The sequence below is a fragment of the Spodoptera frugiperda genome, chromosome 30 (assembly GCF_023101765.2).
Source record: "Spodoptera frugiperda isolate SF20-4 chromosome 30, AGI-APGP_CSIRO_Sfru_2.0, whole genome shotgun sequence".
Lineage (NCBI taxonomy): Eukaryota > Metazoa > Arthropoda > Insecta > Lepidoptera > Noctuidae > Spodoptera > Spodoptera frugiperda.
In genome coordinates this window covers 11,724,050-11,752,024 of record NC_064241.1, presented here as the reverse complement: position 1 = coordinate 11,752,024, position 27,975 = coordinate 11,724,050, and the positions used below count along the sequence as shown (strand labels likewise).

Genomic DNA, 27,975 nt, shown 5'->3' with positions numbered 1-27,975 from the left:
TGTTTTAAATAATTGTTTTTGCTTATTGTAATGGATCTCATTTTATTTATTCACTGATATTTTGACAATTGTGTAAGGTAATTGGTTTTTTTTTCTAAGTTTACATAATATCCGACTTTATCCACAATAGACCAGTCTGTGTACTCCCTTATATACAAATATGTCTTACACGCTTAGTCAAAGTAATTTACTGTATTACATTTACTTTCTTTCAACTTTTTGTAATTAAAATTTTAACTTAAAGCACCTTTCTTTATGCATTAAATTAGGTTGGTTTTGAGACAAGATGTTTATAAGTTAGATTAAAAATGTCTTTTATTTCATACGACGTAAGGTTGATTTTTACATATCCAACGCAATGTGCAGTCGATTCTAACGCGAATATCACTTTACCATCATATCGGCTGCCCTTAAGTAATGACTTTTGTTTACAATCCAGCAGTACAGTGTACAGTAGTCAGATCACACAGAAAAACTACTAAATACATTGATAATATTTGCGCATGACTTACTAAAGACCGGAATCCTGAATCTCAGCTATGTGACAACCCTGCAGATCGAGCTTTAGTTCTGGAAAGAAGGAAGATGTTGCTAAATGATACTATAATAATGGACATATGAAAATATGCATGGTTCAATAAAGATTATGAACTAAAAAAATCCTTAAAGAATATTTATTAGTTATTTGCGTTATATAGTTGCGCAATCATGTTGGTACACCTCTGGTGTTGCGGGTGTCCATGGGCGGCGCTGATCGCTTGCCATCAGGTGATCCAGCTGCATTATTTTACAAGCAATTGTTCCGTGTAAGAATCAATGCGTCAATCAAGCAGACAAAATACATTAATCATACTCTTTCTATTAAAGTTTGGGCGAAGCAAAGGTGGATAAGGTAAAAACAAAATATAAAGTAACAATAATAATTCCAAACTTGTATTATAACACATACATAGTGTCGAGTAGGCAGCGGTGCTTCAGACTCGGCCATGTAGCTGCGCACGCGACTGAAGCGGAACGGCGGGAACTTGCCGGGCGTGAGCTCGAAGTGGGTCCACTGGTCGCGCCGCGTGCACGCCGCGTAGTGCCGCCACTCCATGCGCCAGTTGCGCGCGCTGCGGGACCCCACCAGCTCCAACTCCTGGAGACCATGACATAACATACCATTGCATCATGAAATAATATTCTGAATAAGTCTTTGACTGCCAATAGAAAACTGTTGAAGGCAAATCCTCCGCTAACGTCGGTCACCGGTGACCACTACGGCGTTCAATGTGTTAATTTTTGTTGCTTTCATAAATGTAGTTCAGTACCCTTAGTACGAGTTTTGCTTTACGTTGAACGAAAACCAAACGAGCGCGTTCGGCTCTCGTCGGCTGGGGCGAATGAACCAACCAATCAGAGCACCGAACGCGCTCGTTTCTTTCTCGATAAACGTAAAAAGAAATTTGTACTAAGCTCTTAGAAACAACTTATTAACTGATTTTGGTCAATGGAAACATCCGACAGATACACAGATGCCAAAATTTAAGAAACGAATGGGCCTACTCTACTAGATTGGTTTACCATAATCTCCACGCTTGGCAACACGGTTAAAGATCGTAAGTTTAAAAGAATCCTTTTCACAAACCTAATTAGATTTGATAAGGAATGCTTCTACTATAATATAATAATAATCTTTTTTGAAACATGTAGCTAGTCGACTCTTCCAACACCCGAGGAAAATAGAAATGGTGACAAATATATTTACTTCACTACATGGTTAAAGTATACTACTCACCACGTGGAAGGTCTGTTCCTGTTGCTGCTCTATCTCCTTGTGTCGGGAGCGGAACCGCGTGTTGGAGGCCGCCGGCTTCTTCTCCTGGTTCACTCTCTTCACCACTATCACAACCTGCATTCATTCAATTATTTATTTGTTTAAGTCAAACTGAGCTCCAAGTACAGTCGCCAAAACGAATGTTGGGACACGAAATGTCAGAGGGAGTTGTGGGCGAGAGCCCTCTTCGTCACACATAGGTATGTGTAGGCAGCAATAAAACAATAAACTGTTACTTCAATAGCTACTGATGGAGCCGAAACAAACTCAGAGGTCTCAGTCTTTCAAAGTGCAAATATGGTTCACAAAGTACATCAAAGATAAGTTTCATATTTTCACTCGATGTTTTGTGGTGGGGGAAAATTGAAACAGTGTATTTTCTCGTTATTTCATATAGTTTTAATCATGTCTTCTTCGAAGTAGAGTATAATTGACATCAAGTCGAAAGCTAAAATGAGAACGTGTCATTGATACTTGTTGTGAATTTTATTCAAACCTATAATTTCTGTATACATCATGAGAGTTATTTAAATATTATGGTAGGAGTACCTTTTCCCCAACGACTCGGTAGTGGCCGGGCATGATGCCGAGCCCGTGCTTGAACTGCCGGCTCTTGAGGTGGCTCACGCACGACTGGGGCTCGTCCGGCGTCGTCCACATCAGCACTGAGCCATCCGCGAAGAACCTAACACATAATCAATAAATAAATATGATAGTATTCCTCATAAAAGAACATACTTAGGTATGTTCACATAGAAGAATATACTTAGGCATGTTCAAATTATAAAAGCTTAAAGTTTAAAATAATATAAAAAACAACTTAATTAAAGTTGAAATAGTAAATAAAATTCTCATAGGAAAAGTTTTTATGAAACTTTGTAAAATAAAGCGGGAACTAAGAATAGGTATATCGAACTGTCAAAGCCGATTCGAATTTCAAATGTCAATAGAAAACTTTAATGGAAACGGCATCACGAAAATTAATAAATAAATAAATAAATCACTTATCGAGATCTTTTTATTGGTAACACTGTAAAACTTTCAAAAGTAGGGGTTACTACCGCTTCGCGTCGGAGCCCCGGTAACATATCACGCTTAACCCACGACCATTTGAACTCACCTGAGGTACCGATAGTAGTCAATAAGGAACCAGGACTGGTAGAACTCGTTCTGGTAGCACTTGTCCCCGTGTCGCACGTACGTCGTCTTGGCAATGTAGACGCCGTGCAGGTGCACCCGCGGCCGCGCCATGTACATCTGGCGCCAGGATATGTAGCCGTGCGACGCCAGGGTGCCACACTCTATGCCCCATGTGCTGGAGACGTCATGTTTTATTATAGATGGTTTAAGAAATATTGTTTTAAAAGACTTTTGCTGTGTTTTAAAAAGAGGTCCAATTACCCCCTTCCCATTTTTCCAAATCCTTGATTCCCCAACAACCCTTAAATTGCTAACCCCCTAAAGGCCGGCGATACAAGTGCGTTCACTTGTATCGCCTGTGGTGTTTTGACGGCATAAGGTATTGATAAATATTACAAAAATGATTAAAATGCTAAACAAAATATTATTTTCTCCATATTCAGCCTACTACCTATTTCCGTTTTTTTTTTTCTTAGATAGGAGTTTTTAGACAAGCAGCTTGCCTAGAACCACATTTTCATCACAATTTACATTATTGTTCAACGTGAAAAGTAATAAAACATGGCAACTAAACTTACTTGAGACAAAGCGAGCGCCAGATGTCTGGCTCCCTAGCAGCGACATACAGTCCGCGGCACACGTTGGACACCTGGTCCAGTGAGAACACGTCCAGCTCGGAGCTGACCACCCAGCGCAGTATCTCCAGGATCACTTCGTACGGCAGCCAGGAGATGTGGGCATCCTGCACAGAAGATAAGCTGGAAGATGATGACAATTCCATACATCAAAATGTTCTGTAGCACGTTATTGAGTGCTGCGGGGTGGTTTTTAGTCAGTAAGAGTCTGACCCTCCCTTTCGCATCAACCATACTAAGATGGGAGAAGTCATTAGATAAGATTCCACCTTCAAAAAAAAATCACGATTTTGGGAGACTGTGGGAAACGAGACTATTTTTAAGAGGAGATACTTCGTAAGAATAGTCTCGATTTCGTCACTAAAACCTATTGACCAATATTTTAAGGCATTAGATGTAAACCACTGGTCTGCAAATACTACATATCTAAGTAGTATTTGCCTAGAATACGAGATCGTAGAATGAAATAGTAGATAAATAAAAAGTGCCTTTTCAATATTAGTTTTCTTAATAGCATTTTAATATACGTGGATATAAATTATGAAATTGTTCCACAAAAAAGAATTCTGAAGAAGAATGGTCTAAACGGAACCAAGAAGAATTTAATAATTCATCATATGATAATCATGTGACAACATCGGATACTGATGGAACCATGCACAAGTGCGACATTCGACATTCGACTTTAAAAGAAAAATAATATTAGATTAAGATCTCTTTTCATTAAGAAGGAAATCATATCTGCCATAGACTTGTCAGAATGACAATAAAATACATCTATAAGTGACTTTTATTGAATGTTTTACTAATACAATAATTAAAACGTTAAATAAACTTATAGAGTATTTTAGTTATTGAGCTGTGATCGAGGAAAGGAACATAATTTGTAAAATTGTTCACAATGGAAAATCGAGGCCATAAAAAGAGACAGAGAAGTGAGAATTGGTTTAAACAAGACAAGGTAATGTTATTTTCTAGAAGAAAAACAATACATAAGTCTTTAATTACAATATTTAGCTAATTATATGTACATCTTTATAGCTGCTATTGACGGAACTGGTCAAAGTAAGAGTGTCCGATATAGAGAATAAAAACACAGATACAAATACTAATACGAAAAAGCACGCAGCTTGGGTTGACTTGCAAAGCAGGTACATTATCCTACACTTATTAGCTCTTATTTTGGGACCTTAACATATCAGATTTTAACTCTTGTATGCCAGTATATAAAACACAATAGAATGCACATTGTGTCTCGCGTAGATCTGCGCTCCCAGCGTACTATGAACCATGTACCCGATGCTAAGCGTGGAGATTATGGGAAACCTTCTTATTTAGAGAAGGCCCTTAACCGGTCACAACACTATTAACCAAAGGCAAGGAAGTTCATATCTCTAGACTAGCTAGACTAGCTTCTGTCAGTGACTTCGACCGCGTTCCCGTAGGATAATTATTAAGCCTATGTCCAAATTTCATCTTGAATAGCCTAACCCTAACCCTAGAATATAATGTGTGATTGTACTGACTTACTTCTGACTCAACGGGGCTGGCATGTTCTAAGAATAAAAGCCCCTAAAATAAAAGATAAAAAAAATATTCTTGATCCCTACAATCGTTTTTACGTAACAAAAAAAGTCACTCACAAACTTTTGCATTTATATTAGTAAGAATCTTAGTAAACAAGACATTATTACAGTTTCAACAGTATGTGCGCTGGTGGTAAACGCACCATATCACAATTAAAATCACAATGGGGCATTATAAAAATGAACACGAAGAGAATGAGAATTGAGGAGAAAAAACTAGCGATGGCTGGTAGTAGCGACCCAGTGCAAGAGAGCCCTAACAAACTAGACGATGTTGGCACCTTGCTACCATTCGACTTTATGCTAGAAAGAAATAAAGCTAATCACGATCACGATGAAAATCATCAGGTATATCATATTACTATTTATTTTTTAGTACAATCGTTTGTAAATTAAAATAATGCCTTACATGCACTATTTGAGAAAAGCTCTACAAGTTTCAAGTGCTTTTGGGACTCTTATTTATGTAACTGTCTCATCATAGTTATTACATTAAAATATTGTATTTATTATTGAATTTTATTATTATTTCAGGTCAAACCTAAAGAAGTAGAGAGATCATCATCAACGGATTCAATTAAATTAGTAATAAATGAGGATGACATTATAATAGAGGTAAATAATGGTGATGAGTAGTCAACAACTTTGAAATACTGCAGAACTTTAACTTATTATTTGATAATATTTCAGGACATTCCATGTTCGAAACAGACAGAGGACACGAAAGAAGAAGTATCAAATAAGGACCATCAAAATGACAATCAGGTAAATGAGAACATTTATTTTCATAAGTTCAATATAAAAAATATGGTTTTCACCGATGTAGACCTTTACTTCATTGCGGGTTTGCTGGCAGCGAGCAAGGATAGCTCGCCGCCCGACCAGAACCAGACCCGTGAGTACGGCGCCTTGCAATCCGCTCGCGCTATCAGACCACCACAGATGGGGCCCAGTAGGGCTGACACCTGACCCGGAGCTGCGGACTACCTAGCGGGTTTACCGGGGCTCCGGCTCGAAAAGCAAAAGTAGGAACGGGTTTCTTTTTAGTCAATAAGAGTCTGACACTCCTTTTCGCCTCGCCCAAAGCGGTAGAAGACATTGGATGATTTTCCCCGCTCAAAAAAAACCTCTACAGGGACCTCGACAGGGTCATTTCTTTTTTTATGGTATAGGAGGCAAAAGAGCAGACAGATTTCTATAGTAAGTTTATTTTTTTTTTTTTTTTAATATGTTTATTTACATTTGTTCTCCACGGACTCTTGGTCCGTGCCCTTGTCATACAATTTGTTTTTCTTTTTACAATAAATCTTATCAATATGGTATCTACCTTACACACTACAATTAACCACAACTATTAAATTTTAGCTACAAAGTTGTAGTAAGTTTATTTTACAAACTTATTACTCACATCGTGTGAGCTGAAAACGCACTATTCATTATACTATTTTCTTTTAGGACATGTCATCATCATGTTATAGGAAAAAACAGAAAGCGGCTGGAAACAAGGTCAGCAGTTATTTTATTATAATACTAGCAAACACGGTGATCTCTGTTTCGCCACCAATGGTTTTCCCTGTTTTCCTGCTATTCTCTTGAAGTCTTCCCAAATTTCCTGCTTTTCTCTTGTATTGTCTTTGCTATAAACCTCACGGAGCTCGAACACCTTTCCAAATCCGTGGAAATCGGTTCGTGCGTTCTTAAGTTATAGGTCAGCAAGGAAAACCTGACTTATTTTTATATTATAGATTATGGAATACTTTTATACTCATTTTTTTTTTAATTTCGTCAGACACCTACCATATGCGGCGCTAGTATAACAGACTTCGAAATAAAATGCAGAAAGGAGCTGCACGCCATACAAATGGAAAATGAGAAACGGAAATCCAGAAACTTGGACCTCGAAGAAGAGTTGTTGAGAAGAAAAATAGAATATTATGAGAAAAAGAGCAGATCACTTGTAGAATGAACTTATTATTATTGTAATTGCTATGTTAATAATGTTAATTTAAGTTTCTATGAATAAATAAATTCATATTAAAATGAGCATTTCATTTTATTTATGTTTTCATCTCCACTTTTATAAACCCAAATTGTGAAATTTGTTTACATACATAACGTTTGAACACGTTCTCTGCCGGTCGACGGTGAAGCGCAATAAAAACGTTGTTTGTTTCTCTGTAACATGCCGTTTTGCATCTAACGATGCGCAATATGTCGTGCGACATGTTGTGTGTTTCTCTGCAACATGCTGTATTGCATCAAAAAATGTCAAGTGAAGACGTGAAGCCACGCAAGTAAAATCATGTTGCTTAATTCTTAATTATAATAACTATAGAATAATAAGAATAATTCTGCGCTAACATTCAACTTACAACATGTTATGCAGCATTTTATACAGTATACATGTCAAATAGTGGACAACGAAGTGTATATGGTGTACTGGTCATCAAAGACTCACCCTAGTCTCAAGCTCAGGTTCACACAGTGCCCCTTTCGAAGCGAGGATCCTCCTCAACTTGCTCAGTAGGTCCTCCCCTTCGATTTCCTCCTCATCATCTTCAGGGTACGCCACCTTTGGTATTATCACGTCTGTTTCTATCTCCTCCTCTGGACAAACGAAGGAAAAGAGTTAGATGGCTTGGAGATGATTAAAATGTATAGGTGTGACGTTGTGTTGCATTTGTTTCAAATTCGGTTGATTATTGAAAAAGTATACTAGTAAAAGTACACTAGTAACTGCGTAAGGCTACTTGGGAGATACTTCTGTTCCTTTCAATTTGGCATGTGATCAATTTATAAAAGACTATATTCTGACCGGAATTATTCTCTTTTGCCACACATAATTCATTTATCACAACTCTACAGGATAATCACCCTTAGATTATGTTACTATTGTCAGACCTCACTATCCAAATTACTACCCTCTAAGACTGCATAGCACACTTGTTCCTTTTCTAATTTGGTATGGCTTACCTTCAGGCATCTCGGCCTGTAGTTCGTTATGCAGACGCTTCTCCACGTCGGGCAGTATCTGCAGCGAGTACTTGTAGTGCTGGATGGCTTCATACAGCCTGCCGCGCCGCTCCATCTCTATACCGCTCAGGAACAACTGCTTAGCCTACAGAATATAAAGGGTATTTATTTTACATGCGAATAAATATTCAACAGTTATTTTTTCCTTAATTTCCTTACTGGATATGGACTAATATTTTTTTATGGTAGGTATCACTCTGGTCGACCTGGCCTATTCGTGCAGGGCTCTCTGAGTTTTACAGATATTCGTATTTTCTACATAATCACATTCACATATCTTTGACAAAAGCATGCCTTTTGGTGTAATAATTAGATTATCTATTTAATCTACCTATCTATCTATATATTTCTATTTAAAGCCAATGGCTTTCTCCAAGGGCGACCATGTCTATTGCGTTCTAGTGTTCTCTTGGACATGTGACGGACGATGCCTTGATGCTGATAATACCTTGCCATTAGTTGATCCATCTGCTTTTTGGCCTTCTATAGAATCTATACTTACTAATATTATAAAGCTGAAGAGTTTGTTTGATTGTTTGTTTGTTTGAAAGCGCTAATCTCCGGAACTACTGGTCCGAATTGAATAATTACTTTTTGTGTTGGATACTTCATTTATCGAGGAAGCCTATAGACTATAAAACAACAAGCTATAACCAATAGGAGGCACCGAGCCAGAGCGGGTGAAACCGCGGAAGTAGCTAGTCTACCATAAAAAGGTGTAAATGCACTCTGTAAGTACCTTTTCTTCATCAGAGATAGGTTCAGAGAACTGCTTCTGTTTCGGCGGCGTGCTCCTCTTCGGGGTAGCATTGGCTTCCAATTCCCGCTGCCACTGTTGACGGAAAGCCGCCAACTCGTCGTCCGCATTCTAAACAAACAAATCATAGAACATTATTTATTTATCTATTTAAAACAAATAATTAGCTATACAATAAAATTACAATATATAAGACTGTTTTCACTAAACATCACAACTTTCTGTGCACTTGTACTTTGTGGCGTCTTCTAAGGGTTACAGCTGTCTCATAAGAGTGAAGTTTAGTTAAGAAAAGTTTGTCCTATATGGAATGTTTCTATTACTTTCAAGACATTATTTATACATAGGACTTCATTGTTATAATTTTTTTTCTGCTATAGATCCTAGTTTACAGGAATTGTACTGGTGTGGGTAAGTCTGGTGAGATTATCTCAATCTATAAAAGGTACCACTAATATAGAAAAAAAAAATAACAACAATATCTACATATTTACTTTGACAAGGTTTATGACCATCAACAATTACCATGACTTGCATATACTTTTAAAGCGACATTTAATAACTATTACTGGACCTGAGTAATATCAGTGATAAGGAAATACAGTCTGATATGGAGCTGATAACAGTTCCAGCTATTTATTCCTGTTATGGTGAGAACTTCAGGTATTCAACTTGGTTTAGTACTATACTATATTGGCAAAAATTTTTAGAATACCATTAAGATTCATCATGCCAGGTAGTCTAATTATGTGCCTTGAATTTTATTCAATGGTTAGTAAAAGAAAATGTGAGTCTATGTGTTGCAAAAAAAAAGAAATTATATAGCACCAAGGGCACATTCTGGACCGGAGTAGATGACTACCTAGCGGTTTTAATAGGGCTCTGGCTCAAAAAGCAGGAGTGAAAAGAAGGTGGTTTTAGTCAGTAAGAAAGAGTCTGACAACTCTCGCTGATGCTCGATGCTGATAGTAAATAAGCCGGCCATTGCATTTCTTTTTTCATTTTACACTTTACAAAAGTACTTATTTCATTAATTACACAATGAGGGAAATATTGGTGTAATTATTTTGGCAAATTGTTTAAATTATCTTATGACTATGAATATTTTATGTAATATAAGATAAGCAGTCCACAATTTTCATTGAATGATAGTTAATGATGACTCATCATCCTATTAAGTATAAAAATATATTGTAGATAATATTATACTTATTCATTTGTGTTTTTTTTTATTTAGGTTGTAGAATGAGACTACTCTTTCTTATTCGAAAGCCATATTTATATCTATAACAATAGTTTTACAATTTGAGAAATATTATGATACTAGATAAGGATTCATGTTTGGTACAAATATTATAAAACAAAATAAACATTTAACATAGAAAACAAGTTTTTTTTATAGACAAAGTTACAGAACCTAGACACATCAACAGTTGGACAGACAACAACCTATCAATATACTTTTTAAACAAGTACAAGAACATTTATGTAATGATTTTTTTGTTAGTAAACTTGAACTTGGGTTTTTGTTGTTGCTCCTATTGAAAGAGAGGGGGAGGGTGGAACGACATGACCAAATTGTCGGTATAGCAAGAATCCAGTAGATGCAGACGGCGGACTAAGGGGGAGGCGTTTGTTCAACACAGTGGACTTCCAACTGATGACGATGATGATGATGAAACTTGTATAAAAGTTATAAAAAGTTGTAATAATAATTTTGTTTCAACATACCTGTGTCTTATCTTGGACATTTAATTTCTTAAGTGAATCCTCAATTTCTACCACATCATCAGGTGACGAGGATGAGGGGTCTTCCTGCTCCTCCCCCTCACTGTCTCCTCCCGCGCCACCAACCGGCGAACCAGTTGCAGAAACTTGAGACTAAAAGAAAATTTAATTAAAAAACTTATAAACATAACACAAGACAGGTAGTTATAGTGAATAGTGATATTATATGACAGAGTAGTAAATGCTAGTGCTTTTCATCTTATTTAATTGAATATACCTATTAATAATTTTACATTTTTATACAAAAAGTAGGTAAAAAAAATAAAAATTGATCAGATAAGTTTCTCCCGGTTTGATACATTATATCTAGATCTACAGTTAAGCCAGGGTAATGATTGTTTATATATGTTTCTATTAACATCATATATTTGTAAATTTACCTATTTTAGGTCAGTATGTTATCTAAAAATTGCCAAAACGTAGTAAACAAATTACAAAAATAAACCAACACTTACCATTTTTATATTTTTCTATAGGTAACCTTGGAATGGGCTTTGCAAGAAATTACAGTGTGTTTTATAATAGCATTAATATTTTTGCCATATGTTGCACTAAACAAAATCACTCGCAAATAAACTATTATCCAAGGTTTCCACTTCCACTTAGCATGTCAATTCAATTTGTCAATGAGCCGCAGACGGAAGAAAACTCTACCAGTGTCTACCTGTCACTAATGTCAATGTAACTCTTTCATAAGTCACAGATAATATAAATATTAAACCGAATGAGCTCTTGATTAGACTTGATTCTCAATACTATTGGTCAGATTTGGCCATTATTTATTTAAAAAATATTAGACATATACAATGTCTCACTTGATAATTATGTGCCCAGTGTTAAATAATATAACCTAAATGCATAATAGTATCTATAAATATGTATTGTAAATGCATATTATTAAGTTATTTCATGTAATGCAATTTGATTCAAATAATCGACTAAGTCGTTTAATTATTTGACATAATCTGTGCTTCTGTCGTATGTTCTGTCAACATTTCGTATGACGTCACCCATCAATGATATTGATCATGTCGTCACGTCAGCCAACAATTATTTTGGCTATATTTTAACTGTATTCAAGGAAAAATATGTAGTAAAGTTTTAATTAATGTCCTTAAGTATCAAACATTCCTTTTTACATATATTGTGGGACTTAGATTTAAGATTTAAAGATGGTGAGTAACCTCTAACGAGTAGCATTTTCCTTGGCTTATTTATTACGTTTTTGTTGGTTTCTACATGGATTTAATCCAATCCTAAGAGTTTATATTTTAGCTTATAAGTGTATTATTTTAATTATTCCGAATTCGTGCTGTATAAGACACCGAAATAGCTGTAATATTGAGGCCAAAAATGTTCATATTTCAGATGCAGTTCATGTTATTGTTCAGCCGGCAAGGCAAACTAAGACTGCAGAAATGGTACGTGGCGCACCCAGACAAGCTGAAGAAGAAGATCACACGAGAACTTATAACCACTGTGCTAGCCAGGAAGCCTAAGATGTGTTCCTTCTTAGAGTGGAAAGATGTCAAAATAGTTTACAAAAGGTATTTGACCTCTTTTATAAACAAATAATACTGACACTGGGTAGTGGTAACAATATTGTGCTAATATGATTCACTATCATGTTATCAGATGAAACATACACTAATCTATCTTCTGTCTTATTAGATTGTCCAAATAGAAAGAAATAAAAACAGTTTTTTGCACACTTTATAAAATATTGCAGGCAAAACAATAAAATAGACCAGTGCTCAGCTAAAATATCATGTAATAATGTTTGTAACAATAACTATTTAATTGAAAACATTATTTTTTATTGTATAGTCAGTTTTGTCAACCAGTGCTTACCTTTTCATTTACTGATTTTAAATTCTTATAAGATATGTGGAAAAAAAATAACAAGAAATTCAATGAGTGTCTACCATAAAGCTCTGATCTCTATCAACAGATATGCGTCTCTATACTTCTGTTGTGCGATGGAGCAAGAGGACAATGAGCTGTTGACCCTCGAGCTGATACATCGCTATGTGGAACTGCTTGACAAGTACTTTGGCAGTGTGAGTATGTTTATTCTTTCATCTCAGCGCCATATTGGCCATAAATAGACTATGATGATTTATATATAGCCTATAGCTTCCTCGATAAATAGACTATGCAACAAATAGAATTTTCAAATCAGACCAATACTTCCAGAGATCAGCACATTTAAAGAAAGAAACTTTTTAGCTCTGTATATTAGTGCAAATAGCTTCATTCACAAATATATCTGCCAAACAAGGGATCCGATTTTCCTGTCTTGTCTTGACTTGAATTTGATAACTTATCATTGACTACATTGTTAATTCTGGCAACTCAAATGACTGTTTTAAAGTCTAGTTTAATAATCAACATGCAATTTTTCCAGGTATGTGAGCTGGATATAATCTTCAACTTTGAGAAGGCATACTTTATCCTGGATGAGTTGGTGCTCGGTGGTGAGCTGCAAGAGACCAGCAAGAAGAATGTCCTGAAGGCCATCGCTGCACAGGATCTACTCCAAGAGGTCAGTAGTCAGGATAATGAGCTTGTCTAATTAATATTATGGGTTATGCAGGTGTTAGGTTTAATTCTATTGGCAGATTTTTTGTTGGCTTACTTAATGTGCTTCTTCCAAGATTTTCATTAATTTATTAAGCTCTTGGTAAATGTGGAACAAATTAATAAATGAAAAATATTATTATTATGGTATAGGGCACAATATGTTAATAACAAAAAATCTGCATGTGATGTAATATTCAGAGAGAGATACTAATGCAATATAGGCAGGGCCGTACTCAGGATGATAATATAATGGTGCAATATCAAATAACCATTTTTAAACTTTTGCTATTTTATCTTAGGTGTTTGTTAAGTAACTTGATTCATATTATTTAGGATTAAACATGTGTTTAACTAATCAAGCTGATCCTATATTCTGATTCCTCAATAATTTCTAACATTATTTATACTATAAGTAACATTAATTATGTAGTTCCTAAATATTAGTTATCAATGATTTATCCTGTTCTTTAAGATTGTTACTAGTGAAAATTAATAGAAATTAACAGACTAATATCAGATTTATATTTAACTTGAAGATGTAGGAAATAGTTTTATTTAAATATAAACAAAACTGCCATAAACTGGAATCATACTAGTCATGATGCAGCTAGATGGTTTTATAGACGTAAATATTGAGTATATAAATAAATATAGGTATATAAAGTGGACCAGTTAATAGGACAGTGGCCTCAGTAGTGCCTTTTGATTATGTATTAGATGTAACACTAATGTACGCGCGTAGGAGCACTGCCTTTTAGATTAACTTCGAAGACGCACTAATGTCTAACACATATCAATTCTAAAGCTATCGTGTAATAACACTATGTGTAGCATATTTGTCTGGAAACATATTTCTTTCAACATCTAATTCTAAATTAAACAAAACCATATCTGTAACTAATGTGAAACAAATATGCTTTCAGAATGAATACGACATATCACGAAATATTAAACAAACACGTTTACACGTGTCATTTGATAGACAGCGAAATTTAAATATTTAAGAGTTAAACGAATATTATGAATAGATAGATAATATTAGTGCCTAAACAAAAAAATATATTTAAAAAGTTGTTTAAAAATGTATGTTAGTCACTGTAAATGATATTATAACAGAATACTCAGCACTTTAACACATACAAAAAAAATGTGAATGTTTTAGTTATCTGCAAAACTCAAAGCTAAAATGACTAGTCTAATGAGTGATGCAGTCGGCGTTTGGAGAATTACTTTTGCTCAATTACTAAACAAAGACATTATTATACTATGTTGCTTCAGAGTTTGTAGAACAGGTGATAGAGGATAGATATTTCAATAATTTCTTGCTCAATACTAGGTACTACTTACTAATACTCTACTGTGTACTCCTCATGCCGCCGCCGGCTGTGATCTCACTCTCTGCTTCTTACTTCTCCTTCCACTGCACTCTGCTAATTTTCTCCTTTGTTTTGGTGTGAAATGCATGCATTGGTGGCGGTCAGGACCTGAACGATGGATTGTTACACTGATGTGTCGCACAACATTGGAAAATTAATTAGTTTACTATTTTAAATATATTTAAAGCTGTGCATGCATGTGCTTTTCCTTATTTTGTATTTATCTAAGTATTATGTAGTTAGTTGTTTTTTAATTATGTATGTAGTTTGTATTTACTTTTATTCATTATATTTTGCGACTCTTGCATGGCTATGTAGAACTAACGTAGCTCCATTTACAGTCACACACACATACAGAATATAAATCTCAGAGAAACATGAATTATCTCGATTCTAGATCTGTCATGCGATATTGTGTACTTGTGAGTAGGGACAGAGGCGTCATTATAGTTAGTTATAAATAGTTTATCTGTATATCGTTGCTTCATACATATATGTGTAGTTAAAGTTTATTATTACATTGTATCGGACACTGCTTTACCATGCTTTTCTGTACACTACACTGTACGTCCCTCAAATGAAATGTACCAACGAGATAGCATAAGTATCTATTGCTCAATCTCTTCATTTAGAGGTCATTCATCCTTACGAGTCATGAATATAACATTTTTCAAAAATATATTTGTGTTATATACGTACGTACATACATTGTAAAACAGTGTCGTTTTTGGTTATTGGTTATGGTCTGGCTGTTCATGCATTTACTGTAATGGGTTGTCGAAATACATTATATAAACAAATTAATCTGTTTTCTTGCATGTACCGAGTCCCGTCCCGAGTTGCCGTACCACGAGTTAGCCGTTACATTATTATAACAAAATAGTCCCAGAACTGAGCATTTAAACCTAAACGCACCATTCATTAGGTGTGCGTAGTAAGATTCTTTTATCAGATAAATATATAATACTATTAAAATGCTCGTCCAATCAATGAATAGTTAGGTGTCAGAATGTATTGTACAGCTCGAGTAACTCGTGGTGCGGCAGTCCCATGTGTCCGGTGTGGTGTCGTAAAGGTGCTATGTATGTCCGTGGTACTCCTCTAACGCTTCCCCTTGGCGTGGACCAGTAATTATGTAACAGTTAACAGCATGCTAATTTTCTTGTAATTTTGATAACGTATTAACATTTATAACAATTTAAAAATATATTGGCGTGGATATTGCAATCTGTGTAAAAAAGAATATGCCCCTTATCAAAATGAAAATATAATAATCTGAACATACTAAATTCAGAAATCAGAGTCCAGCCCTGGATTTTTTTAAATTTTAGTTCTATAAACTACAATTACCTACGTATACCTAATAATTATAATTTAAAGTAAACAATGAGAGATAGAAAGAGTAGGCACTTACAAAGTATACTAATGTATGCATGGTAAGATGTGAATATGAAGTACGTAAGTACTGGAGCATCTAGCTTAGCTGCATGTTGACGGCGTGGATTGTGTTAGGACGAGACAGTGGACGCGGCGCTCCGGGAGGTGGGGCTCCTCTAGACACGGCGGCCGGCGGCGACGTGCACCCCCTGCCCAATACCACCGCGCTAACAAAACGAAGTTCTAAGACAACACCATCTGTCGCCTCGCCTACTCTAACTAAACTCCAAAACACCATTTGCCATAATCATATTTTTAATATCACTATTATATGTCTACAACATATTCATTTTAGAATTTTTTATAGACTGTCATCGTCAGTCGTACATTATTAGATAGAAATAATATTTAATAATGATCTTGTAGATTTTCTACTGTAGTTATTTGGCGACTGATACTTAAGATTGGTTTTAAATTATCATTACATTAACCATTTTAATATATAGGTAAGTATTTTATATGAATGTATTGACGGAATTGTTTCTACAGGCCAAAGTGGACCAAGACGAAATATTATTTTATAAATTATCTTAATCGAATGTATTTTATAGAAGTAAGTTGACTATTTCGGAGTTTCTCTTAACTAGTTGTAATATTAATTGTTCATTAGACTTTATGTTTGTGTTCGTTGTCTTTATTTTAATGGTCGTCCATATTGTTTACGTGGTGCGTTGAACTATTATAATTTTATTGATTGTTACAAAACGAATTATTATTTAAATAAGTTAAAATTTTATTCCTTGCGAAGTTTATTTACTTTTGTTTATTGACATGACCTAACGAATTTCATTGTTTATTGTTTATAAGCCAAAACACTGAAAATGTGTTAATTAGCTTTATTATAAGTTTTTCTAGTTCAAATCAAGTTGAGATTTAAAGTTACTATTTGAAAAAACTATTAGCTTCGGTTATTTGAGATTTCCTTACAGAATCCTTAAGATTTTGTGTTAAAAATAAGTATTTCTTTTTTTATAAATTTAATCGGGTATTTTATCAAAGATTGAAAGATTTTGTGACGTAAAAACATAATCAAGGAGTTATGTGCAATAATGTGTATTAATCCCTACTATGATAATGTTTCGTTCCATGATACATATTATGTCTATGTGATAAAATTACATATTTCTAATAAAATATATTTTACAAGTTATAAACATTTTTACTTTCAATGCCCCTTTTCTGTAGAAAAGGTAATGCGACCAAATTTAATTTGATAAAAGAGGTTAAACGTGTAAATTTGAAAGGAAGTGTGGATAACCGAAAAGCGATGGCTCGGTCTAACACGGCCACGAGCGACTCTGGCTCAGTGATACCCCTTGTTGCAGGAGGAGACGCCCCAGGGCTTCTTCGACGACCACGGGCTCGGGTAAGCAGGCGCCGGCCCGGCCCCCTCGCCCCAGCCACATACGTAGCGACCACGTACAACATTACAAACGTCACGGATTTTGATATTAGAACATTGTAACAAACCTCGTTTTGATATTGATGTCATTAGGGTTGCGACTCGCGTGTACAAGGATATACATATGTAAAATATATTACAGAATATTGTCAACATAGTGATATAGTTGTTGTTTATTGAAATACCTAACTGTTGTACTCAGTAGTCATATACCAGGTTCATTACTTTATTGTTCTGTGGTTTCATTTGCGTATTGTATTCAACTTTGAGCTTTTAGTTTATAAGTAGGCATTTAATTACAAATATTTTTTGCACTTGAGAGGTTGTTTACCTATTACAGTATCAATGGCAACTGCTTATGTACTTAATTTAGTTTAGTAATGATTTGAATGTTGGTAGAACTGCTTCTTTCTATGTACGTAACGTTGGTACATAATGTTGGTTATGAATAAGTTTTTCAGTATCGTTATGTAACTGTGGTAAATGAATAATAATGGTTTGTGCCAAAAGAAGCATACATACTTATATTTTGGTAAAGATTCGCTTATATTGTTATGGATAATAGAGTAGATGAAGTTATGTAAATCTCTTTATATGTTATTACTGAGAATGGTACACTTGCAATACTAGCCCTCCACTTTGTTACATTGCTATGGGACTCGCAGACTGCATGAATAGTTTGTTAGACAAGTATCACACGTACTCGTACTGTGTCGATGTACCTCTCACTAGTACACCCGACGGCCGCCCGCGGCGTTGAAAAGACTGTGCGATTCACATCATTTGTATACATTTGTACATTTGTAAACTTTACAGTATTTATTGCGCTATATTCGTGTAAGCTCCCAACGTCTTACGTCAGACTTTAATCTCATATCACGTTCATATCTACAAATTATCAAGAGGCCTAAGGATCAAACAAATATAACATTCTCTTTGAAACATATTGCGTATTAAATTAATATTTAAGAAATCAAACTGCGTTTTATTTGTATATAAAAATCTTTTATTAAAATGCGATTAAAAACTCGCTACATGATTATAAAATAGCTTCATTACAATAAAATAATTGAATATTGAAGACATATCGACAGTCTTTGATTACTATAAATACATTACATTAAATGCGCCATAACAATGTGGGTACAGCCTGTATACCGGCATTGTGGCTGACTTAACTAAGGACAGACGCGTTGTTATTATTAGCGAGTGTGAATGGTCCACGACCTCATTCTGTATGAGGACGCGCGTTATCGCACGCCGCTGAAACTGCAACGCGCTAAAAATAACTGCGCCTGCAGCTTACACGTTAAACATAATAATTAATAATATTAATTGTTATTACAATAAAATAGGTATAAACATTTAATTAGAAGTTTCTGTAGACTTGGATTCAGGTGTGGATTTCACCTTGTTGGCGGTGGTGGGGGAGGATTCTTCCGTGTTCTTGGGAGGGGAGGATGTCGCCGACGCTGGGGGCGAGGGCTCCGGCGTCTGGAACTTCTCCTTCTCCTGCTGCTCTTGTTCTTTCTCTTGCTGTTGCGCGTCACTGGTCACTTTAGCAAGATGTAGGGCTGCTAACAACGCGGTGATGTACCGACGTACATCCAGTTCCACACCTGCGATAATAACAATTATAAATTAATATCTGAGTGGCTCGTAGGTCGAATATTTTGGGTTCGATTCCCGGGCCGAGTAAAGTATAATTATGGGTCTTTTCTTCAGTAGTAGCTGAAATATTTTCAGTGTCGAGAATTGTAATTGTGAAAGGTAGGTGTTACATTGTAAATGTAGATCTCTGCCTATCCTACATGGCGTGACGTTATGTTATCATTATCAGACGTATCAGTGACGTTGATGATAAGATTAACTTGCAATATAATACGGTCGCTGAAGGTCGGTAGAGGTGAATGTTTAAAGTATCAATTTGCGTACATTTGCATATTAAATGTTACTTGTATTGACGGGTATTGTTTTGGTAATACCTACAGTGTTGCTTTGTAATATAAAGATTATAATTGATTGCAATACAATATTTATAATACCGAAGAATCGAACAAGAATTTTATTATTTTCGATTAAAAAGAAGACACCCACGCTATGATTTTCTTTATATAGGTAGGTTGGGTTTGTCAAACCCGGAAAAACAGTTAATATTTTCATTAGCAATGGTCGTTTTGCATCACCTAACAGTTCACAATATCAACCTGGACTTTGTCTACACGTATGATTCTACACATAGTACAACAATGAGTCAACTGCAAAGTCCACTTCTAGTAAAGTGGACTGTGATGTGCTAATGACTAATGCAATGTATCTAGAAAGTACTATGTAATTACTCTTCACAGTTTACCTGCTATTTTTATCATAAACATAAGTTATTGCAAATAAAGCCGGGAGGGCCTTAGTGGATGTATTCTAGCTAATATGTAATTCTTTTTTATGGAATAGGCCAGTAACTGCCGCACTTAGAGTCATTTAATGATTACTTAAACTATTCCTTACGATTTTGTATGGAAAACAATTGCTAAGGACTGGGTTAATTAACCATTAAATGACTTTGAGTACGGCGGTTAATGAGGTACCCGCAGCACCAAAAAAGTTACAAGTGCGTTACCGACCTTTTGAATTAAAAATGAGGGAAGGAGACGATGATATATGATGATGATGGTTTATATATACAAGTTGTTTGACAATGTACCTGAGTTCCTAAGCTCGTTCACTTTGTAGGCGAGGTTGGCCCACACTCGGCGCGCTGCAACGGCGCTCAGCCGGCCAACAGTCTGCACTGTATGCAGCGCCGGGTCGTTCGACACCGCTACAATTTCATCTACAATTAACAAATCATTACATCCCTTGACTAATTGTCAACTTTTCTCATCTAACTACAAGTTGACATGCACTTACATACTAAGTTAATATAAATCATGCTTTTAATCTGGGCTTAGTTGTGAAAGGGCAAATTTTTTACTATTATACATAGGTACACATTGATAGTGCAACACAGAATCTCTCGAAAACAAGAGGAAAATTAAATTTATTACTACAGCTAACTGGGTCATTAGATTATTACATGCATAGAGTAAATATCACTACTACCTACTGAATAAGTGTTTACTAAGATTTTCCTTTAGTAGCTTAACTACCTACCTATCACGTAAGTATTTGCCCTTGTAACAATTATACTAAATAGAGTAGTAGACAGTATGAAAATTATTATTTTTAATTTTGTCAAATAAGTAAACAATACTAAGTAAATCACGATATTTCAATTCAATGTGTGGACGAGAAAATACGTGTCTAATGTTTTAAAATCTGGTAGATCCAGACGGACATTAAAAAATATATTTGGATTCTACCTTATACATTATATTATTTTGTTTAAATACTACGTCTACACAATAAGCTTGTAAGTCCTGCTTCATATCTTTAGATTAAGATAAAAAGTAATCTGTTTGAATCGTCATTGTGCAATAATCCTGTGTAGTGCAATCAGGGCTTGGATTTCATATCAGTAACTAAGCACTTTTGATCTTCAATCTGTAGGCCATGTCACCATGTGCCTTAATATGATTTAGAAACGAAATTGGTGCAGCTATTACCACGTGAAAACATTTTTGTTTTTTGTTATATGTTAACAGAGTGTTATATTTCAAATTATAACAGAAAAGATTATTGGCAAACAGTTACTTAATATTTTTTTATAACTTGTCTATTGTATGTAAATTAATCAATATGTGTACTTAAATTGATTTATTTTAATTGAATTTAAAGCATTTAAATTACTTATTATTAAGTAGGTAGCAATCTTTATTCATTATTTTCAAAAACTTGATTGTTTAATTTAATCAAAATTAGTTCAGCAGTTTAGGCACAAAAACCAAACGAATTTTGGGTAAAGAGAATATAAAACAATTTGATAAAGGATAATGTTAAAAAAAGAAGACCATGTGTTGACTCTAAGTAGCTTAGAACAAGAGTAAAAGAAAGAAGGATTAGTTTACCATCTAGCAGTTAAGAATTTTCTACAATATTAGTAACTAGGTTCCATGTACATATACCTATTAGCCTTAATTTCCAACAAGGTTACTTATAGTACTTACTGCTAGTTTCCTCCTGAGCTCCGACGGCAGGTAGGTAGTGGTCGAGCAGCTGCATGGCGTACGATGCACCGGCGTCCACGCTGTGCACCACCTTCTGACCGTATGCTGTGGTCAGCAGCGCGTTCGCCTTCGCCCATGAGAGCTCCTTGAGGGAGTGGACGCGGTTCTCCGCTGCTGTTTTGGCTGTGTATACCTGGGGACAAGGTTTTAGTGTTAATTTATTATTGGATTTTTTTTTGGTGTAATAGAGGGTAAACAAGCGGATGGATCAACTGATGGCATGGAACCAGCGCCGTTTGTTAGTCTTTCTATCTCATGTTTTTCATTGTTAATTTAGAAATATCACTTTAGTTTGATTAATAATAAGGCGTTTTTTGATGGGGGAAAATCATCCAATGATTTCCACCTTGGGTGAGGCGAGAGGGAGTATCAGACTCTTACAGACTAAAAACCACTCCGTTCCTACTCCTGCTTTAAACGGCAGCCCCGGTAACCTGTTACGTCATCCGCAACTACGGAGAGGGTAAGCCTATTACTTATTTCAGATACCAGTACAGGTAATGCATGCTGCTATCTACTATCTGGCTGATCTAAGCTGGGGATACCCGGCCTCTACATTTCTCGAAAATTAACCACATGATTTCTGTCGGTATCGGTAGCCGTATTTGCGATCACAAGACAACAACAAAGTGAAATTGTAGTATATTGTTATATGATTGATTTCATATAATTGATACCCAGTTATTTACATAGTGGACCCCGATAACTATGGCGAGACAATGAGTTTTCTATTGTGTCTTATATACGAGAGGTTAAATCATTGTAGCCAGCAATTGTGCACATCCCGTAAACTCGTAAAGCTCAATGCCGTATGGCTTTGTGTATATTTTCTGCGGTCGATGACATTGCAGCAGTATTTTTATGAAGAAAGAAAGTTTTGTGCTATATTTAGTAGCTGTGTATGTCCTCAAATTGCATGCCGATGTAAACGAATGTAAAGAGTGTTGCGTCGCACTAATCACAAATATGTACCTACTGATGTTTCAAAAATGTGCATTTTATTTTAGGATAGTCTACTACATTTTCCTTTTTTTTTGAATAAAACAGTGTTTATTAACGTTGACTTGACTTATCGGTTATCCATACAAATCATACAATCAATATATCAACTTACGATACAAATAATTTATTTCACTATAAATTAAAATGATTAATTTCATATCAGCTTTTTCATAGTACGATAGGTATTGCAAGAAATTCACACAAAGTATAAGTTTCATAATGATATGATTTTCAAATACATATTTTCAGACATAGGTACCTAAGTAGGATTTTTATTCAAATAATTACATATTTATCTATGTACTTATATCTTATATATCCTGAACGTAACGCGGACTTTAATCTTGTAACCTTGACAACGACTATCTAATTCTATTTACATTGTGTTTGACCTACACCTATGTACCTATGTTACAGCTTATTTTTATCGTAAATTAACTGTAAATCATTAATTTATAACATCATTAACGTTAACCTATAGATAAAAACGTTGCTCAATGCGTGAACATGCATACCTTACTTATGTGCAGCTATAGTTAGGTAGATGCATAATAATTAACGTAGCTGAGAATCTTGAAGAGCAAATCTTTTTATCCTTGACAATTTAAAATCTAATTTTACGCTTAATAACTCGATTAGCGCAAACTATTAGCTTCTGGATTCCATGTCTCGTCAAGTAGGTAATTAGGTGACTATCTCGACCTCTCATGTTATTACCTAAGGAAGATAAGTATTAGTGCTTATGTACACATGCTCATATGTACATTGTGTTAGCACCATTGGAACTGTTCACACAGCCACACAATGGTGTCAGAAACATCCAGAATGTATACAGTTTCGAGAAAGAATCATGTAGTTTCATAAAAGATGTTTATCGTGACAAGTGGATACGTTCCGGTTCATTGTCCAGTCCACCGCGTGATAATGAGTCGCTGCTCACATTATCTTATCGGTGCAGTGTTACCCGTTCTAGCTGCTTGTCGCTATGAGCAAATATAACTAAATATAAAGACTATACACGGTGTAACAAAAAGGGGGTATACACATCAAGTGCACGGTTTCTAGATAACATAACAAACGATACGGGAAGGGTTTTTTAAACTCATGTTTTCATGGAACGAAGTTATGAATTTTTCTAATATTTTTTTTTTCATGCGAATCAAAATTACGTACATAGGTACTAGGCGATCAGATTTACTGAAGAAATGTTTCGTAATTAGCGAGTGACCTCTGTAGTGTAGTGACAAGTTTGTATGATTTATAAAGTTTGTATGATATCAAGAACCATGCGACACCAAGTATTTGGTACCAATTTTTTTAATCGTATTTTATTAAGCTGAAACTTTGTGTAGAGATGTATATGGGTATTTTGTTACACGATGTATAGGTTAGAAGGCTAGTCGTTTTTTATTTTTGTCTGGTAGACAGCTGCATTAAAGTATTTACAAAGAACTTTATTTTTGTTTTTACGAGCGTGTGACCGCTGCTTGTTGCTAGTTTATGTACAGAATTATTAATTAGTTAGGTAAAAACTGATGCTATTATTTCGCTCATGTTTTGAAACCTTTGTTGAATGCTAGCTAGTCGTCGTGGCTATTAGATAGGTCTCAATTATACAATTATATACAGCGAAAGAGGTATGTAAGATTCGTAGCAATTGGCGTTACATTGTCTCAGCCTACCCTCGTGGGAGATAGGCGTGAAGTTACGTATGTATATAGCTGGTAGGTAAAAATATTTGCCTTTTATGACAATTTACGCAGTTACAAATTATCTTAAAAATGCATGCAACTAAAATTAGTCAGGAATTTTCCACGATACCGATAAATATTCGGCGATAGCTTTTGCAAAACAGTACCTACCTAGATTACATATTAACGAACGATCATAATTACTAATCTGATATGATTACTGAGAACTTAATACGTATGTATTTATCGTCATAGCGCTTGGCCGCAAGTCACAACGACTTATAATAAAGTTATAACGTGAGTTTCAGGAATGTGGTGTGCCTGGGTAGTCTGTAGTTATATCACTAACCGCGGGACACCGCTAGCATAGGTACGTACCGGTTACATGAGCATACCAGGTCAACCGTACTCTATACTTATGTATAGTTAGGTACTCTGTATAGTAAATACTGCAGCAGTGTAAAGAGACTGGAGACCATGCCTATTAATATCACAATCTATACATACATATATTGATTTTGACGGGACTTTTATTGGCAGGTAGCTGATGTACTAAGGAGTAACTAAGGCTACTTTTATTTGTTACAAAGTCCGTAATACACGCGAGCGAAGCCACAGGCATCAGGTAGTTTCACATAAAATGAATAGAAAGAAGTAGTTCTTATTTTATTGTACCTGACCCTTTTTAAATTAATTTGAAACTTGATATTTGTATGTACAAAGTCCTGTGACCTCACATAACGGGCCTATCTAACGGAAATTAGATTTCTCGGAAATGGTGAAAAGGCGGAAAAGTGTTGTAAGTAGGTATATGTATAGTTCATTTCCATAAAATAAATAATACATGAGAGTTTACGAACTCTTCCCAGTAGCTTAACTGAGGATACTCAGCTAATAGACATGACGCATCCAAAGAAATTCTAGAATTCTTAAATAGTTTGGCTTTTATTTATTCTTAAAATCTGATCTATGTCATTAGCTAATTTCATCAATAACGGTTTAGCTGTTTAGGTGTAAGAATAAACGAAGCAAATGCATTAATAAGAAACCGCATTATAAATAATATTGCAGACTTGACAGTTACATTATTACACCACCTTATTTACCTCTACTAGGTACTACATACATATCGTGAATATCAAAGAACCGTAATTGCAACAAAAAAGGTTGCATGAACGAAGCACTACCACATACGGAGTAGATAATAGCCACCGGTCCAACAAAACCGGTCGAAACTTCCGACCGACGGAAATGGCTACGCATATTTTGACGCGGGAGTCGCGGGACCATGTTTTATAAACAAACTGCTGATGTGATGATCCGATATAATAATAACGTAACATTGCATTGTATGATAGATAATCATTACACGGATAGTGCAACATCCTGCTCTAAAGTTGCACTTTGAACCGTGTCGCCGATATATTGGGGGCTGGGGGCTTTGGGCCACTTCCTGACCTGAGATAAATATGCATCCGCGTCCGGCATATTCTTATTATTAATTCGACTTTGAATGCTGATAACGGAAATTGGTTTTACAATTCATTTTTTGTGTTTTAATTAACGAGTTCTCTGCTGCATTTCGCCTGTAATATTAGTTCTAACCATCGAGGTCTATCTGTAGACTAAAATTAGAATTGTAGTTCTAGTATGTTTAAATAAGTCTAGTCAGCTAAGGCCGCAATTTTAACAGTCTCATAAAATCGTAACAAGCAATGACGTAAATTAAATCAATCAACTACATTTTACGTAAAATCTGAAGGTAGATTGAAGAAAAAGAAGCGAAATCTTACCTTATTAACATGTGGTGAGATTCTGGACAGGACTGCTTGTTTGGTGGTCTCCACAATGACCTTGGGTTGTTCTGTGACGAGTGGCACGCGGCGCTCCAGCTCGTCGATGGCGGCGGCCACCCTGGCGTCTCCAGCAGCAAGGGGCGCCGCCACGTAGGGCGCCGCTGTGTTGGCGGCGCGGTACACACCCGCCTCAGCAGTGGATAGGGCCCATTCTAGCAAGGAGTGGGCTCCTGTATCAATGGAAGAGAATATTTAGAGTCTTGTTCCCTCCTATAATTAATTACAGCAAAAAGAGAAAGGGTCTCTTATTCTGGATGGGTGCAAGCGTTTACTACATTTCCAGATGGCATGCTTTTACAAAGAATTTCGATTATCGAAATATTGAACAGAATTAGGTCTGAGATGCAGTTGAATAAATATTATGATCATGAGAATAAGATAGGTAGGTATATAAAACTTAACTTGTTAATAAACACTTGGTAAGTAGTTACCTTGAAAAATTATTACTTCTAAAATAGGTACAGCATTTTTTTCTTAAGAGTTATTTTTTGCAGTATGACATTATACCTACATTATTGCAATACTTATAGTTTTTTCTGTGTCACTGTGTCATCATAACAACATAACAATGCTTATAATGCAAGACAACATAATATATTACTCTTATGTAAATTGTACACAGCAATTCATAAAGTCAGCGAGATTATTTAGACAACTGGTTACATTTTCGATTGTGTCTACCCACTTATGAAATGTTTATTGAAAATCTAATAAGACTCAAATTGGACACTGATTAGTAAAGTTATGTAGACTATAGAAGATATCTTACACATTTTTAGACATAAAGAATATTACAAGTATATTAAAAGAAAGAAATACCTTTGACTCTTGTGTAGAAAGCTCCGACTTGTCCAACGGCCGCCTCAACTGTGGGCAAAGCCATGGCCTTCTGCACGGACTGCAGCTGCGGCATTGTTTGAGCACTTACTTCTGTAGCCATCTGCAGCAAATACAAAATAATTAAATTAAAATCTTAGTATTAAAAAAAATATTAAACTTTTTTTTCTAAAGTGCTAAAAAAATTACAGAATTAACTGTCTATTACATCTTGAAAGTGATTAAATATAACGCACTTAATAATCCAATAGTAGCGTATTGTCTACCTTCAACAATATTACAAAAATTTGCAATCCAAAGCAGATTTCACTATAAATAATTAAAAAAATGCAATAGACTGTGAAATAATAATTGGTTTAAACACATTAGAAAACTGCAATAATACATATTTATTTAATTACTGTACTGTAATAATTTAAATAATAAGTTTTAAAACCTACCTTAGAAATACACGAAACTTTTTAAATACTTTCTAAAAGTCCGAACAAACGTAAATGTTCACGATTATTTGTTACTTGTTCAATACAATTCAATCGACTGACTGAAGTAAACTGATGTTTTAATAGAAAATATATACGTGATAAGCCGCTCGTACGTATGACGAATGAATAATTAAATAAACTTATTTAATTTTATGATTCAACACTTTGTTTGGACTTTGGTCAGATACAACTAGTGATGTGTGATGTGTATGGCATGTGTTGACATTCACGTTAAAAGTGAAATTAGTTTTACAGTTTTAGTCGATTATGTAAACACTAATACTTCAAGATTTCAAGTAGAACAATAGATTGTTCCTATTACAGAAATAGTATTTTTCAGTTTTATGGAGCGTAAATAATATCAATTTAAACTTATACAGTTAAATAGAAT

At 35.1% G+C, this 27,975-nt stretch overlaps 4 protein-coding genes across 6 annotated transcripts; 2 read left to right on the top strand and 2 right to left on the bottom strand.

The window, feature by feature from the left end:
• Nucleotides 1-17: 17 nt before the first annotated feature.
• Nucleotides 18-11,425, bottom strand: LOC118269861 (F-box only protein 9). Its single transcript, XM_050707133.1, has 11 exons — nucleotides 11,211-11,425; nucleotides 10,699-10,848; nucleotides 8,950-9,078; nucleotides 8,151-8,295; nucleotides 7,636-7,784; nucleotides 3,535-3,698; nucleotides 2,937-3,131; nucleotides 2,366-2,501; nucleotides 1,778-1,891; nucleotides 950-1,138; nucleotides 18-570 (listed from the first exon to the last, which is right to left on the bottom strand). The coding sequence occupies exons 1-11, from the start codon at nucleotides 11,211-11,213 to the stop codon at nucleotides 565-567; spliced, it is 1,380 nt and encodes a 459-aa protein (XP_050563090.1). The 5' UTR covers nucleotides 11,214-11,425; the 3' UTR covers nucleotides 18-564.
• On the top strand, nucleotides 4,096-7,169 carry LOC118269862 (uncharacterized). Its single transcript, XM_050707134.1, has 7 exons — nucleotides 4,096-4,552; nucleotides 4,633-4,742; nucleotides 5,288-5,525; nucleotides 5,712-5,792; nucleotides 5,868-5,942; nucleotides 6,633-6,683; nucleotides 6,967-7,169. Exons 1-7 carry the CDS (start codon nucleotides 4,493-4,495, stop codon nucleotides 7,141-7,143), a joined length of 792 nt encoding a protein of 263 aa, XP_050563091.1. The 5' UTR covers nucleotides 4,096-4,492; the 3' UTR covers nucleotides 7,144-7,169.
• A 322-nt stretch (nucleotides 11,426-11,747) lies between the features above and the next one.
• LOC118269581 (AP-1 complex subunit sigma-2) lies at nucleotides 11,748-18,531 on the top strand. 2 transcript variants are annotated; one of them, XM_035584750.2, is made up of 5 exons: nucleotides 11,748-11,930; nucleotides 12,124-12,302; nucleotides 12,707-12,815; nucleotides 13,163-13,300; nucleotides 17,477-18,531. In XM_035584750.2, exons 1-5 carry the CDS (start codon nucleotides 11,928-11,930, stop codon nucleotides 17,519-17,521), a joined length of 474 nt encoding a protein of 157 aa, XP_035440643.1. In that variant the 5' UTR covers nucleotides 11,748-11,927; the 3' UTR covers nucleotides 17,522-18,531. The 2 variants fall into 2 exon arrangements, with proteins under 2 accessions (XP_035440643.1, XP_035440644.1); XM_035584751.2 differs by having other exon boundaries at nucleotides 16,227-18,531.
• Nucleotides 18,532-18,536: 5 nt separating this feature from the next.
• LOC118269580 (lipid storage droplets surface-binding protein 2) lies at nucleotides 18,537-27,768 on the bottom strand. Of its 2 annotated transcripts, none has more exons than XM_050707127.1 (6): nucleotides 27,543-27,768; nucleotides 27,085-27,205; nucleotides 26,203-26,435; nucleotides 21,657-21,849; nucleotides 20,255-20,371; nucleotides 18,537-19,172 (listed from the first exon to the last, which is right to left on the bottom strand). In XM_050707127.1, exons 2-6 carry the CDS (start codon nucleotides 27,203-27,205, stop codon nucleotides 18,919-18,921), a joined length of 918 nt encoding a protein of 305 aa, XP_050563084.1. In that variant the 5' UTR covers nucleotides 27,543-27,768; the 3' UTR covers nucleotides 18,537-18,918. The 2 variants fall into 2 exon arrangements, with proteins under 2 accessions (XP_050563084.1, XP_035440642.2); XM_035584749.2 differs by having other exon boundaries at nucleotides 20,255-20,383; nucleotides 27,543-27,766.
• Between the last annotated feature and the right edge of the window lie 207 nt (nucleotides 27,769-27,975).

Bases quoted from the DNA above. Each gene is read 5' to 3' on its own strand.
- LOC118269862 (XM_050707134.1), top strand. From the start codon at position 4,493: ATGGAAAATCGAGGCCATAAAAAGAGACAGAGAAGTGAGAATTGGTTT. The intron at 4,743-5,287 runs GTACATTATCCT...ACATTATTACAG, and splicing joins TGGGTTGACTTGCAAAGCAG to TTTCAACAGTATGTGCGCTG. The intron at 6,684-6,966 runs GTCAGCAGTTAT...TAATTTCGTCAG, and splicing joins AGAAAGCGGCTGGAAACAAG to ACACCTACCATATGCGGCGC.
- LOC118269861 (XM_050707133.1), bottom strand. The intron at 8,296-8,949 runs GTACTTACAGAG...TATATTCTGTAG, and splicing joins CTATCTCTGATGAAGAAAAG to GCTAAGCAGTTGTTCCTGAG. The intron at 1,892-2,365 runs GTACTCCTACCA...GAATGAATGCAG, and splicing joins ACCGAGTCGTTGGGGAAAAG to GTTGTGATAGTGGTGAAGAG.
- LOC118269581 (XM_035584750.2), top strand. The intron at 12,303-12,706 runs GTATTTGACCTC...CTCTATCAACAG, and splicing joins GTCAAAATAGTTTACAAAAG to ATATGCGTCTCTATACTTCT. The intron at 13,301-17,476 runs GTCAGTAGTCAG...CCCTTGTTGCAG, and splicing joins CACAGGATCTACTCCAAGAG to GAGGAGACGCCCCAGGGCTT.
- LOC118269580 (XM_035584749.2), bottom strand. From the start codon at position 27,205: ATGGCTACAGAAGTAAGTGCTCAAACAATGCCGCAGCTGCAGTCCGTG. The intron at 26,436-27,084 runs GTATTTCTTTCT...CCATTGATACAG, and splicing joins TTTCTACACAAGAGTCAAAG to GAGCCCACTCCTTGCTAGAA. The intron at 19,173-20,254 runs GTACATTGTCAA...TTATTATCGCAG, and splicing joins GAACGAGCTTAGGAACTCAG to GTGTGGAACTGGATGTACGT.